Source organism: Aegilops tauschii, chromosome 3, assembly GCF_002575655.3.
Source record: "Aegilops tauschii subsp. strangulata cultivar AL8/78 chromosome 3, Aet v6.0, whole genome shotgun sequence".
In the NCBI taxonomy this organism is placed as follows: Eukaryota; Viridiplantae; Streptophyta; class Magnoliopsida; order Poales; family Poaceae; genus Aegilops; species Aegilops tauschii.
This window is the reverse complement of record NC_053037.3, coordinates 388,257,303-388,275,536: the sequence shown is the minus strand read 5'-3', so window position 1 is coordinate 388,275,536 and position 18,234 is coordinate 388,257,303. Positions and strand designations below refer to the sequence as shown.

The following is an 18,234-nucleotide window of genomic DNA, read 5'->3' as shown; positions in this document are numbered from 1 at the left end:
CGCCAGCTGCAGCAAAGTTCAAACAGCAGTAGTTAAATATACATAACTGTAATAATGTTGGCAAAGTTCAAACAGCAGTAGTTTGAACAATACCACCAGAGAATTGAACAAAACGACTTTACCTGCCCAACACAAGTCCAGGTCGACGCAAATCTCCCCAGACGCTCCCCGCTGCGGCCGCCGTTCTCTTGCACGAGCGTGCCCCATACCGCCGGGAGCAGATCCCGCTTCGGCAGCGCGTCGCCGACGACCTCCTCGAACCATATCCACCGGCACCGGCCGGCCAACCTAGCACGGTGAAGAAACGCTATTGCTTTTCCACATCGCTCGCTGACCACCGAACGATTCGAGGATTTCGCGAGGCCGGCGAGGGAGATCGAACAGAGGAGGAGGAGGCCACTCCAGAACAGGGCAGAGGGGATTGTGGGAAGAGGCAAGGAGGAAGGACTAGGATAGCGGCGGCGGGAGAGCCGGGGAAGAGGAGACCACCAGAACGAGGCAAGGAGGAGAGGAGGCGGGACGGCGGCGACGCGGGTCCTGGGGCTGAAGCAGAGGAAACGAGAGAGAGATGGCGTGTGTGGGTTTCAAGCCTTCATGTGGACGGCAACGCACGAACCGTCACTTCCTTTTCTTTTCTCTCGGCACAGTAATTGGGCACGCGCAAATCTCTCTCCCGATTCACCTCCCAGAACAGTTCGCCCTGATGACGTGGCTAATCCCAGCGATCGCCATTTGCGCGACTCTTATTGTGTTTTATTGTCATACGAAACGCAAGGGCCATCCACCCACACTCAGTCACAACCAATACAGTAGTCTATGTTTCCCCAAACCCCACTCGACCTTGCCGATTTCCACAGGTCGAACTGAACCATTTTTCTAAGATGCAAACTGAACCTTGATAGTAGCGGAAGTTACATTTCTATAGCACTTAGCAAAGAACCGCTCCTGCTGATGGTCCAAACTCTGCTTTTCAGTCAAATTGCCCCCCAACTGGATTGTGACCAAAAGCATTATTGGTGACGGAAAAACACACACGATGATTTCAGTCGGCTGCAAAACCGACGGCATTGCAATCACAAACGATAAAAACAGAATACCCCTGAGAGGTTATTGTACCCCAAAATTTATTGCCCATAAGTTTCAACATGCCACAACCAGCTCAAATGAAGCTTAATCAGCAAATCAACAAAACCATATTACTGAGAGAGGTCATTGTACCCCAAAATTTATTGCCCATAAGTTTCAACATGCCACAACCAGCTCAAATGAAGCTTAATCAGCAAATCAACAAAACCATATTATTGACACTTGGGCCATATCCTCACTCACAAAGTCACAGTTAAAAAGAACAGAGAAGATTTCGAAGGTTGCATATACCTTGTCATATTTGCAGCAAAATGAATGATGAAGGACGGAATAGGTAACCCAATGCAAGTGTACTTGGAGATAATAGTAAATGTGCTTACCGTCAGAGGGTAAACATCAAGTGTGAAAAGGAAAAATATTATATTGTACTCACATAAAGATATCGAGCTTAGCTCTACTGACCAAGAACTTTTAGTTTTACCGCACCCACTAGCCAGTAACTGCACCATGGCCAGGCTCCGTTATCTTATCAACCAAACTAAAACAATGATTCAGCTTCAGAGTACGATGGTTCAACGAAACACACAACATTCATGCAATGCTGGCTCTTAAGAACGCAAAAAAAAACATTCATGCACAAATTCATGTACATAAAGGCATGGCCTACATTAAAGATCAGAGCAAAACTTACTAAACTATCTTTGTTTATGCTTCTTCTCCCCCCTTCATTTGCACAAGAGCCAACTGAAGGAAATGTACATATTCGCATCAAGTCAATTTGTTACTCAACATTATGCCTGTATGTTCTGTAGTTCAGTGTCGATTCATGTTAGATGAATTCCCAGAGCTAAACCCCATAGTTTCCTGTCCAATTTCACCAACCAGTGTATCAGTTTCTTCTTCTGCGACACAACTACTAGCACCATTTCATCCTAAGACAGTAAGTCCATATGACAGACAGCTACGAACAATTAATCAAGTATCAACAACAAACCTCATTTCAGGTGCTCCTCAATCCAATTCAACATCTCATCATTCTGCAAGCTTGTCATCTCATGGTATCCATAAGCAAGATTCAGCTCCTCCTGGATGTGCTCAGCCCACTGGGATACCTCCTCCCAGAACCCCCTCTTCACCACTGCATTCTTCCATGGAGTTGCCCGGCCATCCTTCCTCATGTACCCTCTATCATCAGTGAACCCTTCCTCACTGAAAATCTTCCAAATCCTTTCAGACAACCCATGATCCAGCCCTGGTATCCTATCGGACAGCAGCGTCGGCGTCAGAGGAAGCTCCAGGCTCTGAAGCTCCCTCACCTCAACGCCATTGCTCCTCAGCATCTTCACATTCCTTCCCACCAGTGCGGCCGTCTTATAGTCCTTGGGCATGTGAAGGAACATGGACGGCGGGTAGCCCGGGGGCGCTCCCGCCGGGTCGAACACGCCCTCAGAGATCATCATCACGACGGCGGCTAGGCTCATCTTGGCCGCAAGCCGGGAGACGAAGTACCCACCTGACGACGCGCCGAGAGCGACCACTGGCAGGCCTCCGAGGCCGTTCTTGGCGGTCCAAGACTGGATCGCCCGCTTGGCGGCGCCCACCTCCTTCCCCAGCGACCAGCAGTCCCCGGCGCTCGCCACTGCCAGCACCGCTAACCGCCTCCGTAGCGCGCGGGCCGTGATGGCGACGTCCTCCGGCAGCCCGACGCATCCGGGGCAGCGCTGGGACGGCGGCCAGAAGTTCTCCGGGCGGCAGCGGCAGCCGTGGGCTAAGAAGAGGACCCCTCTGGCCGGCCCCGCAGGGAGCTCCCAGATGGCGCGCGCGCCCTCGATGGACTCCACTGTCGGGGAGGAGGGCGCCGTCGACGCCGTACTGGATTCCTTTGAGGTGCCGACGATTTGGGACGCCGGGGTGGTTTTGGAGTAGAGGAGGACGCCAGCGGCGGCACATAGGAGGAGGGCCAGCGACGCGAGGGGGGTGGTCAGACGCAGTGCTAGCCGCTTCGCGGCGTGAGATGGCGGGGGCGGCTTGCCCGGCCGGCGAGTCGTGCCAGCCATCTGGATCTGGCTGGCCGAGTGGAGCGGTGACGGGGAGGAGTTGGGTACGAGTGACATGACACGAGGGGGATGAGATCTCGTCGCAGGGTTTCGGTTGCCATTTCCGGGCACCCGCAGCTTCGAGGAGAACCGTTGAGTGATGGGCTTAAAGTCTGAGGCAACTCCACCGCTCGACCCAAACGAACGTCCGTTTTGTCCGGATTCTATCCGTTTGAGTAGGGATTTAGGGTCGTGTCCGGGCGTGTCTCGGGATGCGGTGGCCGTGCGCCCAGCGCGCGACCGCATCCGTTTGCCCCATCCTGTCCGCGTCTATTTACAAAAAGAGCAACGTTTCAAATGCCAAGCCCTAGTTCACGGCCCCAGTTCATCACGCCGGCAACAAAGCCAGCGGTCTACACGTCCATCTCCGGCATCGGCCAGCGGCCGGCAACACAGCCAGCCTCCAAAATGAATAGTTGTCCTCGCCGGCAACACAGCCGGCCTCCAAAATGAATGTTTTCTCGCAGGCACACTGCCAGCGGCCCAGCGGGCGGGCGGCACCCATGCCAGCCTCAAAAAGAACGGCCACGCCGATCGAACGACCTAGTTCAGGCCTTCGGCGTTGAGCATCTCCTTCTGCCTGGCCTCGAACCAAGCCCTCGTCTTGTCGCTCATCTTCGACAAGTCCACGCTCATGATCGCAAGGGCCACCTCCTTCGCTTTGGTGGCGGCATTGGTGGCCTCGATGTCGAGCTGCCTCTGCCTGGCCTTGACGTTGTCGGCCTCGATGTCGAGCTGCCTTTGCCGGGCGGCCTCTTCCATGTCGAGCTGTCTTTGCCGGGCGGCCTCCTCCATGTCGATCTTCCTCTTCTTGGCCGCCTCCTCCATCTCAAGCTTCTTTCTTTGAAGGTCTAGGTATTGCTTCATTTGCTCGTCCTTGCTTTGCCGCTTCTTCTCGTCCCTCACATCCTTTTGAGACATCATGTCATGCAATGCCATGGATGAGGCATCACGTATGTCATCAACCTTGGAGTTGGTCTTGCCCCTCGGCCTCTTCAACGCCTCGCCATCTCCACCTCCGGCGAACTTGGCCGTCTTCAGTCCTCTCTTCCTTTGTAGTTCACGGTATTGGTCCTTGAACTTAGGGCAATTGTTGATGAGCGTCCAACAATGCGTAAGAGTGAATGGCTTGTCATTGTGTCGGGACTTGAATGCCTTCAAAGATTGAAATGCCTACAACACATGATCAACAAGAAGTGAACATGCAAACATATACAAGGCCGAAGTCTCATGGCCGTAGCAAGGAAAGGGCTAGGAAGAGGAGAGCATACCGTGTCCCCAACGCCGAGACCACTCACGAGTCGTGCTTCAACGCTCTCAAATGCGGCTTGATACTTGTTGCACTCTTGTTGGATGAACAACCATCTCTTTTGAATCGAGCCGATGCCACGGTTGCTTGAAATTTGGTAGGGCTCGAACATCTTCCTTTCATGGAATGTTTTGTGGACTCTCGTCCAAAAAACAATGCCCTTTTGTTGCGCGCCGGTCCTCGGATCTTGGCTAATCTCCATCCAAGCTTGGCAAATCAACTTGTCCTCATCTTGTGTGTATGAACCCGTGCGAATGCTCTTCCTCTTCTTTTGTGCTTCCGCTCTTTGGGTCAGCTCGTCGATGAACAATGGGGCTCCACTAATATCAACGTCATTGCCTTCTTCTTCTTCATCATCACCATCACCTTCGACATAGATGTCATCGTATTCATGCCACGAGTCACCATGGTCATAGTCTGCATGGTCGTCGGCCTCTTCATCGGGGACGTACTGGGCGCGGCCATCCTAACTTTGGGTCTCCTCGGGGTCGTAGGCACGTCCGTGCCCAGCCTCGAAGATCATGTTCTCCATGTACTGGTTGTAGAAGGGGTCGTCGACCGGTGCCGTTGCTGTTGGCATTCCGTCAAACAACACGCGGGGGGCCGGCATGGTGCCCGTGAACGGTGCCCGTGCTTGCTTGCTCTGCATCTTGACTGACGGACGGCCGCCGCTGCTGGACCCAGGCGTGACATTAAGGTCGATGACGGCTGCGGGGCGCGGTGTCGACGGCGCGAACAAGACAATGTCCGGCGACCCCGAGAAACGGGTCTGGCCGTCGTGCCTTGGCGGAGGAAAGCCGGGCGACACGGGTGTGGTCCGCGACTGGCAGTGCGTAGGTCGGGTGACGTCCGGATAGTTAAGCTACAGTGAAACTTTGCTTATGGTGCCACGTCACCACGATTACTGTCGCTAATCTCGTGTTAGTTCAAAATGATTCGAATTCAAATTTGGATTTTTAACAAACATCAAAACTTTTGAAACATCAAAACTAAAATGTTCGGTATGTGGCATATTTACATATACTAAATTAGGTACCACCTTGGTATTTTACTAAAACTAAAGTATATTGAAAATTAGGGAAAACAGTAAGGAAAGAAATTAAATTAAAAAGAAAAACAAAAACAAAAAGGAGAAGAAAAGGAAACCCCCTTCCCCCCACTGGGCCACGGCCCAGCCGGCCCAGCCGCACCCCACACCCTCCCCCTTATCCACCCCACTGGGGGAAAACCCTACCCACCCACCCCACTCGCCCCACTCCTCTCTCCCCCTCCCCATTCTGGATCGGGATCGAGCACCCGACGCCCGACGCCCCGGCTCGTCCCCGCCGTCCCACCGTTCATTGGCGACCGCCCCGTCCTCATCTCCTCCCCATCATTCCTTCGTCACCGAGCCGCACCCGCTCGTCGTCGCCGTGTGCCACCACCGCCGCCTGAAGGCCCCGCCGTCGCTGACCACCGTCGCCGCTCGGATCGCCCTCCGCCTCGCGTCTCCGACCTCGTCACCGCCGTCGCCGGACTGCCTCCCCGTCAACGTCGTCGTCTCTGTTCTCCTCCCCAAGCCCCACTGCCCCGTTCCATGCGATCCCCCGTGAGCCCCCTCTCCTCCTCTCCCCTGTCCCCGTGCGCACATACATGCACGCGCTCACGCGCCGTCGCCCCTCGCCCGTGGTCGCCGCGCCGCTGGCGCCGTCCGGCTTCTGCGTCTGCATCCCCGTCCCGGCCAGCCACCGCATCACCGCGGCCCTGCCTCCGCCCCCGCTGCCGCGTCGGCCTGCAGTGGCCTTCCCCCCCGCCTCCTGTCGCTGCTCCCCTTCCCCGGCGGCTGCGACCGCTCGCTGCGGTGGCCGCCGGCGCCTCGCCGTTGCCGCGCCCAACTCCGGCGCCCCGCCGCGCCTCGGCGGCCGTCGCCCGCTCACCCAGGCTCGCCCTGTCGGGCGCGCCCGCACCCGCTACCGCCCGAACCGCTATGGCCCCCTAGGGCCAATGACATGTGGGGCCCAGCCCCTAGAACATAAAAAAGATATAAAAAAGAATTAAAAATAATAATAAATACAAGTATTAATTAATTAACTTAATTAATTGTGTTTAATTAACCTAATCAATTAATTAAACTTGTTTAATCTTGCTTAATTAAACCCTAATTAACATGTTAGTCTATGACAGGTGGGTCCCACTGGACCCACAGTCCAGCTTTGACTCTAGTCAGCTGGGTTTGACCTGCTGACGTCATGGTGATGTCATGCTGACATCACCTTTCACTGTTCCCGATAATGTTGAATTAAATTATTTAAATAAATTCTAAAAATGATTTAAAACTTTAAAAATTAAAATAAAATAAACCGTAGCTCGGATCGAAATACTTTGTCCATGATGTTGGGGAACGTAGCAGAAATTCAAAATTTTCTACGCATCACCAAGATCAATCTATGGAGTAATCTAGCAACGAGGGGAAGGGGAGTGCATCTACATACCCTTGTAGATCGCGATGCGGAAGCGTTGCAAGAACGCGGATGAGGGAGTCGTACTCGTAGCGATTCAGATCGCGGTTGATTCCGATCTAAGCGCCGAACCATGGCGCCTCCGCGTTCAACACACGTGCAGCCCGGTGACATCTCCCACGCCTTGATCCAGCTAGGTGAGAGGGAGAGGTTGGGGAGGACTCCATCCAGCAGCAGCACGACGGCGTGGTGGTGATGGAGGAGCGTGGCAATCCCGCAGGGCTTCGCCAAGCACTGCGGGAGAGGAGGAGGAGGAAGAGGGGTAGGGCTGCGCCGAAAGAGAGACGTTCTCATGTGTCTGGCAGCCCCAAATACCTCCAGTATATATAGGGGAGGGGGAGGGCTGCGCCCCCATCTAGGGTTTCCCCCCAAAGGGGTAAGGCCAGCCCTAGATGGGGCTTGGGGGCGGCCAAAGGGGGGGAGAGGGGGGCGCCCCACTAGATGGGCCTTAGGCCCATCTGAGCCTAGGGTTTCCCCCTTCCCCCCTTTCCTGCGCCCTGGGCCTCTTGTGGGGGGGCGCACCAGCCCACCTGGGGCTGGTCCCCTCCCACACTTGGCCCATGCAGCCCTCTGGGGCCGGTGGTCCCGGTACATTACCGATAGCACCCGAAACTTTTCCGGTGACCAAAACAGGACTTCCCACATATAAATCTTTACCTCCGGACCATTCCGGAACTCCTCGTGACGTCGGGGATCTCATCCGGGACTCCGAACAACATTCGGTAACCACGTACATACTTTCCCTATAACCCTAGCGTCATCGAACCTTAAGTGTGTAGACCCTACGGGTTCGGGAACCATGCAGACATGACCGAGATGTTCTCCGGTCAATAACCAACAGCGGGATCTGGATACCCATGTTGGCTCCCACATGTTCCACGATGATCTCATCGGATGAACCATGATGTCGGGGATTCAATCAATCCCGTATGCAATTCCCTTTGTCTATCGATATGTTACTTGCCCGAGATTCGATCGTCGGTATCCCTATACCTTGTTCAATCTCGTTACCGGCAAGTCTCTTTACTCGTTCCGTAACTCACATCATCCCGTGATCAACTCCTTGGTCACATTGTGCACATTATGATGATGACCTACCGAGTGGGCCCAGAGATACCTCTCCGTTTACACGGATTGACAAATCCCAGTCTCGATTCGTGCCAACCCAACAGACACTTTCGGAGATACCTGTAGTGCACCTTTATAGCCACCCATTTACGTTGTGACGTTTGGTACACCCAAAGCATTCCTACGGTATCCGGGAGTTGCACAATCTCATGGTCTAAGGAAATGATACTTGACATTAGAAAAGCTCTGAGCAAACGAACTACACGATCTTGTGCTAGGCTTAGGATTGGGTCTCGTCCATCACATCATTCTCCTAATGATGTGATCCCGTTATCAACGACATCCAATGTCCATGGTCAGGAAACCGTAACCATCTATTGATCAACGAGCTAGTCAACTAGAGGCTTACTAGGGACATGGTGTTGTCTATGTATCCACACATGTATCTGAGTTTCCTATCAATACAATTCTAGCATGGATAATAAACGATTATCATGAACAAGGAAATATAATAATAACCTATTTATTATTGCCTCTTGGGCATATTTCCAACAGTCTCCCACTTGCACTAGAGTCAATAATATAGTCCACATCACCATGTGATTAACACTCATAGGTCACATCACCATGTGACCAACATCCAAAGAGTTTACTAGAGTCAACAATCTAGTTCACATCACTATGTGATTAACACTCAATGAGTTCTGGTTTGATCATGTTATGCTTGTGATAGAGGTTATTAGTCAACGGGTCTGAACCTTTCAGATCCATGTGTGCTTTACGAATATCTATGTCATCTTGTGGATGCTACCACGCGCTATTTGGAGCCATTTCAAATAATTGCTCTACTATACGAATCCGGTTTACTACTCAGAGTCATCCGGATTAGTGTCAAAGTTCGCATCGACGTAACCCTTTACGACGATCTCCTTTTCACCTCCATAATCGAGAAAATTCCTTAGTCCACTAGATACTAAGGATAAATTCGACCGCTGTCATGTGATCCATTCCCGGATCACTATTGTACCCCTTGACCAACTCATGGCAAGGCACACTCCATGTGCGGTACACAGCATAGCATACTGTCGAGCCTATGTATGAAGCATAGGGGACGACCTTCGTCCTTTCTCTCTCTTCTGCTGTGGTCAGGTCTTGAGTCTTACTCAATACTCACACCTTGTAACACAGCCAAGAACTCCTTCTTTGCTGATCTATTTTGAACTCTTTCAAAATCATGTCAAGGTGTGCGTTCTTTGAAAGTATCATCGGGCGTCTTGATCTATCTCTATAGATCTTGATGCCCAATTTGTAAGCAGCTTTATCCAGGTCTTCCTTTGAAAAACTCCTTTCAAACAACCCTTTATGCTTTCCAGAAATTTTACATCATTTCGGATCAACAATATGTCATTCATATATACTTATCAGAAATGTTGTAGCGCTCCCACTCACTTTATTGTAAATACAAGTTTCTAACAAACTTTGTATAAACCCAAAAACTTTGATCACTCCATCAAAGCGTATATTCTGACTCCGAGATGCTTGCTCTAGTCCATGGAAGGATCGCTGGAGCTAGCATACCTTTTAGCATCCTTAGGATCAACAAAACTTTTCTGATTGTATCACATACAACCTTTCCTTACGAAAACTGGTAAGGAAACTTGTTTTGACATCCATCTGCCAGATTTCATAAATGCAGTTAATGCTAACATGATTCCGACGGACTTAAGCATCGCTACGGATGAGAAAATCTCATCGTAGTCAACTCCTTGAACTTGTGGAAATACTCTTTGCCACAAGTCGAGCTTCATAGACGGTAACATTACCGTCCACGTCCGTCTTCTTCTCAAAGATCCATTTATCTCGGATTTCATGGCTTCTAACCATTTGTCGGAATATGGGCCCACCATCGCTTCTCCATAGCTCGTAGGTTCATTGTTGTCTAACAACATGACTTTCAAGACAGGATCACGTACTACTCTGAAGTAGCACGCATCCTCGTCGTCCTACGAGGTTTGGTAGTGACTTGATCTGAAGTTTCATGATCACTATCATAAGCTTCCACTTCAATTGGTGTAGGTGCCACAGGAACAACTTCCTGTGCCCTGCTACACACTAGTTGAAGTGACGGTTCAATAACCTCATCAAGTCTCCACCATCCTCCCACTCAATTCTTTCGAGAGAAACTTTTCCTCGAGAAAGGACCCATTTCTAGAAGCAATTACTTTTGCTTCCAGATCTGAAATAGGAGGTATACCCAACTGTTTTTGGGTATTCTATGAAGACGTATTTATCCGCTTTGGGTTCGAGCTTATCAGCCTGAAACTTTTTCACATAAGCATCGCAGCCCCAAACTTTTAAGAAACGACAACTTAGGTTTCTCTAAACGGTGTCGTCGCAACGGAATTGCGTGGTGCCCTATTTAAAGTGAATGCGGTTGTCTCTAATGCCTAAGCCATAAACGATAGTGGTAATTTGATAAGAGACATCATGGTATGCACCATATCCAATAGGGTGCAGTTATGATGTTCGGACACACCATCACACTATGGTGTTCCAGGCGGTATTAATTGTGAAACACTTTCCACAATGTCTCAATTGTGTGCCAAACTCGTAACTCAGATACTCATCTCTATGATCATATCACAGACATTTTATCCTCTTGTAACGACGATCTTCAACTTCACTCTGAAATTACTTGAACCTTTCAATAATTCAGACTTGTGTTTCATCAAGTAAGTACACTCAGCATCTACTCAAATCATCTGTGAAGTAAGAACATAACGATATCCACTGCATGCCTCAGCACTCATTGGACTGCATACATCAAAAATGTATTACTTCCAATAAGTTGCTCTCTTGTTCCATCTTACTGAAAACGAGGCATTTCAGTCATCTTGCCCATGTGGTATGATTTGCATGTCTCAAGTGATTCAAAATCAAGTGAGTCCAAACGATCCATCTGCATGGAGTTTCTTCATGCATATATACCAATAGACATGGTTCGCATGTCTCATTCTTTTCAAAACGAGTGAGTCCAAAGATCCATCTACATGGAGCTTCTTCATGCGTTCTATACCAATATGACTCAAGTGGCAGTGCCACAAGTATGTGGTACTATCATTACTATCTTATATCTTTTGGCATGAACATGTGTATCACTACGATCGAGATTCATTTTAGGTGCAAGACCATTGAAGGTATTATTCAAATAAACAAAGTAACCATTATTCTCCTTAAATGAATAACCGTATTGCGATAAACATAATCCAATCATGTTTGTGCTCAACGTAAACACCAATCTCGATGGTAGAGGGAGCATGCGATGCTTGATCACATCAACCTTGGAAACACTTCCAACACATATCGTCATCTCACCTTTAGCCAGTCTCCATTTATTCCGCAGCTTTTATTTTGAGTTACTAACACTTAGCAACCGAACCGGTATCCAATACCCTGGAGCTGCTAGGAGTACTTGTAAAGTACACATTCATATAATGTATATCCAATATACTTCTGTCGACCTTGCCTGCCTTCTCATCTACCAAGTATCTAGGGTAGTACTGCTTCAGTGACCGTTCCTCTCATTACAGAAGCACTTAGTCTCAGGTTTGGGTTCAACCTTGGGATTCTTCACTAGAGCAGCAAATGACTTGCTGTTTCATGAAGTATCCCTTTTGCCCTTGCCCTTCTAGAAACTAGTGGTCTTACTAACCATCAACAATTGATACTCCTTCTTGATTTCTACTTTCGCGGTGTCAAACATCGCGAATACCTCAAGGATCATCATAACTATCCCTGATATGTTATAGTTCATCACGAAGCTCTACTAGCTTGGTGGCAGTGACTATGGAGAACTATCACTATCTCATGTGGGAGATTAACTCCCACTCGATTCAAGCGATTGTGGTACTCAGACAATCTGAGCACATGCTCAACGATTGAGCTTTTCTCCCTTAGTTTGCAGGCTTAAGAAACTTGTCAGAGGTCTCATACCTCTTGACGTGGGCACTAGTCTGAAATCCCAATTTCAGTCTTCGGAACATCTCATATGTTCTGCGACGTTTCAAAACCGTCTTTGGTGCCACAATTCTAAACCGTTAGCATTACGCACTGAACTATCACGTAGTTATCAAAACGTGTATGTCAGATGTTCCACAACATCTACAGACGACGCTGAGGTTCAGCACACCGAGCGGTGCATTAAGGACATAAGCCTTCTGTGCAGCAATGAGGACAATCCTCAGTTTACGGACCCAGTCCGCATAATTGCTACTACCAACTTTCAACTAAATTTTCTCTAGGAACATATCTTAAACAGTAGATCTAAAGCGTATGACATAATTTGCAAAGACCTTTTGACTATGTTCATGATAATTAAGTTCATCGGATTAATGAACTCCCACTCAGACAGACATCCCTCTAGTCTTCTAAGTGATACATGATCCGAGTCAAACTAGGTCGTGTCCGATCATCACGTGAGACGGACTAGTCATCATCGGTGAACATCTCCATGTTGATCGTATCTACTATACGACTCATGTTCGACCTTTCGGTCTCTTGTGTTCCGAGGCCATGTCTGTACATGCTAGGATCTTCAAGTCAACCTAAGTGTTTCGCATGTGTTCCGAGGCCATGTCTGTACATGCTAGGCTCGTCAACACCCGTTGTATTCGAACGTTAGAATCTATCACACCCGATCATCACGTGGTGCTTCGAAACAACGAACCTTCGCAACGGTGCACAGTTAGGGGGAACACGTCTCTTGAAATTTTAGTGAGGGATCATCTTATTTACTACCGTCGTTCTAAGCAAATAAGATGCATAACATGATAAACATCACATGCAATCAAATAGTGACATGATATGGCCAATATCATTTTGCTCCTTTGATCTCCATCTTCGGGGCACCATGATCATCTTTGTCACCGGCATGACACCATGATCTCCATCATCATGATCTCCATCATTGTGTCTTCATGAAGTTGTCACGCCAAAGATTACTTCTACTTCTATGGCTAACGCGCTTAGCAATAAATTTACATGGCATTATTCAATGACACGCAGGTCATACAAAAAATAAAGACAACTCCTATGGCTCTTGCCGGTTGTCATACTCATCGACATGCAAGTCGTGATTCCTATTACAAGAATATGATCAATCTCATACATCACATATATCATTCATCACATCTTCTGGCCATATCACATCACATAGCACATGCTGCAAAAACAAGTTAGAATCCTCTAATTGTTGTTGCAAGTTTTTACGTGGCTTGTATAGGTTTCTAGCAAGAACGTTTCTTACCTACGTAAAACCACAACGTGATATGCCAATTTCTATTTACCCTTCATAAGGACCCTTTTCATCGAATCCGTTCCGACTAAAGTGGGAGAGACAGACACCCGCTAGCCACCTTATGCAACTAGTGCATGTCAGTCGGTGGAACCTGTCTCACGTAAGCGTACGTGTAAGGTCGGTCCGGGCCGCTTCATCCCACAATGCCGCCGAAACAAGATAAGATTAGTAGCGGCAAGAAGAATTGGCAACATCTACGCCCACAACTGCTTTGTGTTCTACTCGTGCATAGAAAGTACGCATAGACCTAGCTCATGATGCCACTGTTGGGGAACGTAGCAGAAATTCAAAATTTTCTACGCATCACCAAGATCAATCTATGGAGTAATCTAGCAACGAGGGGAAGGGGAGTGCATCTACATACCCTTGTAGATCGCGATGTGGAAGCGTTGCAAGAACGCGGATGAGGGAGTCGTACTCGTAGCGATTCAGATCGTGGTTGATTCCGATCTAAGCGTTGAACCACGGCGCCTCCGCGTTCAACACACGTGCAGCCCGGTGACGTCTCCCACGCCTTGATCCAGCAAGGTGAGAGGGAGAGGTTGGGGAAGACTCCATCCAGCAGCAGCACGACGGTGTGGTGGTGATGGAGGAGCGTGGCAATCCCGCAGGGCTTCGCCAAGCACCGCGGGAGAGGAGGAGGAGGAAGAGGGGTAGGGCTGCGCCGAAAGAGAAACGTTCTCATGTGTCTGGCAGCCCCAAATACCTCCAGTATATATAGGGGAGGGGGAGGTCTGCGCCCCCATCTAGGGTTTCCCCCCAAAGGGGTGCGGCCAGCCCTAGATGGGGCTTGGGGGGCGGCCAAAGGGGGGGAGAGAGGGGGGCGCCCCACTAGATGGGCCTTAGGCCCATCTGAGCCTAGGGTTTCCCCCTTCCCCCCTTTCCTGCGCCCTGGGCCTCTTGTGGGGGGGTGCACCAGCCCACCTGGGGCTGGTCCCCTCCCACACTTGGCCCATGCAGCCCTCTGGGGCCGGTGGCCCCACCTGGTGGACCCCCGGGACCCTCCCAGTGGTCCCGGTACATTACCGATAGCACCCGAAACTTTTCCGGTGACCAAAACAGGACTTCCCATATATAAATCTTTACCTCCGGACCATCCGGAACTCCTCGTGACGTCCGGGATCTCATCCGGGACTCCGAACAACATTCGGTAACCACGTACATACTTTCCCTATAACCCTAGCGTCATTGAACCTTAAGTGTGTAGACCCTACGGGTTCGGGAACCATGCAGACATGACCGAGACGTTCTCCGGTCAATAACCAATAGCGGGATCTGGATACCCATGTTGGCTCCCACATGTTCCACGATGATCTCATCGGATGAACCACGATGTCGGGGATTCAATCAATCCCGTATGCAATTCCCTTTGTCTATCGATATGTTACTTGCCCGAGATTCGATCGTCGGTATCCCTATACCTTGTTCAATCTCGTTACCGGCAAGTCTCTTTACTCGTTCCGTAACTCACATCATCCCATGATCAACTCCTTGGTCACATTGTGCACATTATGATGATGTCCTATCGAGTGGGCCCAGAGATACCTCTCCGTTTACACGGAGTAACAAATCCCAGTCTCGATTCGTGCCAACCCAACAAACACTTTCGGAGATACCTGTAGTGCACCTTTATAGCCACCCAGTTACGTTGTGACGTTTGGTACACCCAAAGCATTCCTACGGTATCCGGGAGTTGCACAATCTCATGGTCTAAGGAAATGATACTTGACATTAGAAAAGCTCTGAGCAAACGAACTACACGATCTTGTGCTAGGCTTAGGATTGGGTCTCGTCCATCACATCATTCTCCTAATGATGTGATCCCGTTATCAACGACATCCAATGTCCATGGTCAGGAAACCGTAACCATCTATTGATCAATGAGCTAGTCAACTAGAGGCTTACTAGGGACATGGTGTTGTCTATGTATCCACACATGTATCTGAGTTTCCTATCAATACAATTCTAGCATGGATAATAAACGATTATCATGAACAAGGAAATATAATAATAACCTATTTATTATTGCCTCTAGGGCATATTTCCAACACATGAAAGTTGCTCAGAACGACGAGACGAATCCGAATACGCAACCCGTTCGCCCGCCACACATCCCTAGCATAGCGAACCTGCAACATTTCACCTCCGGTTCATCTGTCCGAAAACGCGAAACACCAGGGATGCTTTCCCGGATGTTTCCCCCTTCGCCGGTACCACCTACTGCCGCGTTAGGGCACACCTAGCACCGCTCATTGTCATGACACGCATCGTCATGCTTATGTTTGCATTGTATTTATTGTTTCTTCCCCCTCTTCTCTCCGGTAGACTACGAGACCGATGCTGCTGCTACCCCGTTCGACTACGGAGTTGACGACCCCTCCTTCTTGCCAGAGCAACCAGGCAAGCCCCCCTTGATCACCAGATATCGCCTATTCCTTCTCTATACTGCTTGCATTAGAGTAGTGTAGCATGTTACTGCTTTCGGTTAATCCTATTCTGCTACATAGCCTGTCCTTGCTACTACTGTTGTTACCTTTACCTGCAATCCTAAATACTTAGTATAGGATGCTAGTTTTCCATCAGTGGCCCTACATTCTTGTCCGTCTGCCATGCTATACTATCGGGCCGTGATCATGGGTATATACTATGTACTTTATATACATGACACATGTGGTGACTAAAGTCGGGTCAGCTCGTTGAGTACCCGCAAGTGATTCTGATGAGGGGGCTGAAAGGACAGGTGGCTCCATGTGTTCCTGACGACCCTCGAATTATAAAAAATGTTTGGCAATTTGAAAAATGTTCATAATATCGAAAAATGTTCACAATTTAAGAAAAAATGTTCGCAAAATTGATAGATGGCCGACCTCATTTTAAAAAAGGTGAAAATAAGGGGAAAAAGAAAAACAGAACATTATAGAAAAGAAAAAAAAGTTAATCAGAAAAGGTAGAAAGAAAAAGGAAATACAAAAGAAAAAACCGGAAGAAAAAAACAAGAAAAGAACCAAAAAAGCTGCGGACCCAAAAAGCTGCGGACGCTCAGGGGGGTATGCGCCAACTCGCTAGCGGTCAACCTATGCGCCATATAGGGATCGCCGGCACCTCGGGACACGATCTAAAAATAACAAAAACACAACTCTTGTCTTTCAAAATAACAAATGCTAGTGTTTCAAAAAAAAATCTCCAACACACCCACCATGATTCTGTTCCTCCTCACTTCAGATGGCACATTTCCATCCTAGCTGTGGTGAAAAACTACATGAATACAGTGACAAAGAAGAGAGAATCGGTGGAACAAAAATGGAAAAGACCAGAGGCACGGTTTATAAAACTTAATGTAGATGCTTCATTCCACAATGATGAAGGGGTGGGCTCTATTGCAGGTATACTGCTTGATGATAATGGAAGTTTTATTGCAGGGTTTTGCAAATTCATACCATTGTCAGCGGATGTTGTTACGATCGAAGCAATGGCAATGCGAGATGGATTAAGTTTGGTGAACTCCTTGGGTTTCAAAGTAGAAGTGGAGTCGGACTCGTTGAGCGTCATCAATTGTCGCCGAGGACAAGATCAATGGTGGGATGCAGCTGCAACCATCTTTGCTGAGTGCATAGATTCGGCTACTTCTATAAGAAAGGTCATCTTTACTCATTGTTTTCGTGAAGCGAATTCAGTGGCTCATGAGCTAGCAAAGTTTAGTTTTTGTAATAAATGTGATAACAGTTGGACTAACGAACCTCCTGAGTTCTTAGTTAGCCAATTAGTTCCCGATACTCCCAAGGTGTTGCGAGTATGGATACCAAAGTGATCAAATTACTGATCATGGGACAACAGTGAAAGATGTCACAGAGTACTAGAGTAAGTACTGATGACATGGTTTTCTCGCAAGCAGAGATCATGAAGAGTTCGTTGTAAAATGTTACATCGATACAGTCTTCATCTTTTCTCCATGCGGTTTTCGATTTAAATTAAGGGTTTTGTGTAACACACAATGTGGTGGCAGAATTAGTTGGAATTTGTTCAAACTAGTTACTGTGGCGAATTCTATAACAAGGGCTAAGTATGTTGACGCTTTAGAAGCGACAAAGAAGATGTTGAATCATATAGTTCATTCATGAACTTAGTATAGTTCCAAGATGGCTTTTGACAATGGGACACTACTGCAGGTAGTTGCTCCATAACTCAGTCTGAGGAATCCAGGTTCGACCTGTGATTCACATACATACAAACCCAAGTCCACACAAAATATGAATTTTGTGAAAACGTGAAAACACGAGGACATGCAAAGATACACACGGAACTGAAGTCGTCAGATCCGTTGGACATCAGGCTATACCACAAGCGAAGCATATTTACACCGGTGTGCCATAGGTGTGAAGTGCATTAGCATAAGCTAGATTATTGTCTCTAGTGCAAGTGGGAGTCTGTAGGAGATATGCCCTAGAGGCAATAATAAATGTTATTGATTATCTCCCTGTTCATAATTATGTTTATGTTCCATGCTATAACTGTTGTGGTTCCCGAGCCCGTATATCCATAAAGGCTCTGGGGAGAACCCATATGCACGTGTGGAATAATAAACGGTAAAATGTATTCCTAGTCGTGCCTCTAAGACTAGCTCAAGTGTTGCATGATGATTATGTTTTCCCAATCATGGGCATGTCTATGCCAAGCAATTTTGAGGGCACAATGTCAGGAAGGACATTTGTGTTGAATCAACCCGAATTGATGTTATGCTATGAGATACATTCGTCACAAGTTAATGGTTTATAACACAGAGATAGTTAATGTTTGCATAATTCCTTAGACCATGAGAGTATC

General features: G+C 48.4%; 1 protein-coding gene across 1 annotated transcript; it reads right to left on the bottom strand.

Annotated features, from left to right (window-relative positions):
* Positions 1-1,487: 1,487 nt before the first annotated feature.
* Positions 1,488-3,283, bottom strand: LOC109771873 (uncharacterized). The gene is made up of 2 exons (XM_020330565.4): positions 2,081-3,283; positions 1,488-1,950 (listed from the first exon to the last, which is right to left on the bottom strand). Exon 1 carries the CDS (start codon positions 3,198-3,200, stop codon positions 2,082-2,084), a length of 1,119 nt encoding a protein of 372 aa, XP_020186154.1. The 5' UTR covers positions 3,201-3,283; the 3' UTR covers positions 1,488-1,950; position 2,081.
* Between the last annotated feature and the right edge of the window lie 14,951 nt (positions 3,284-18,234).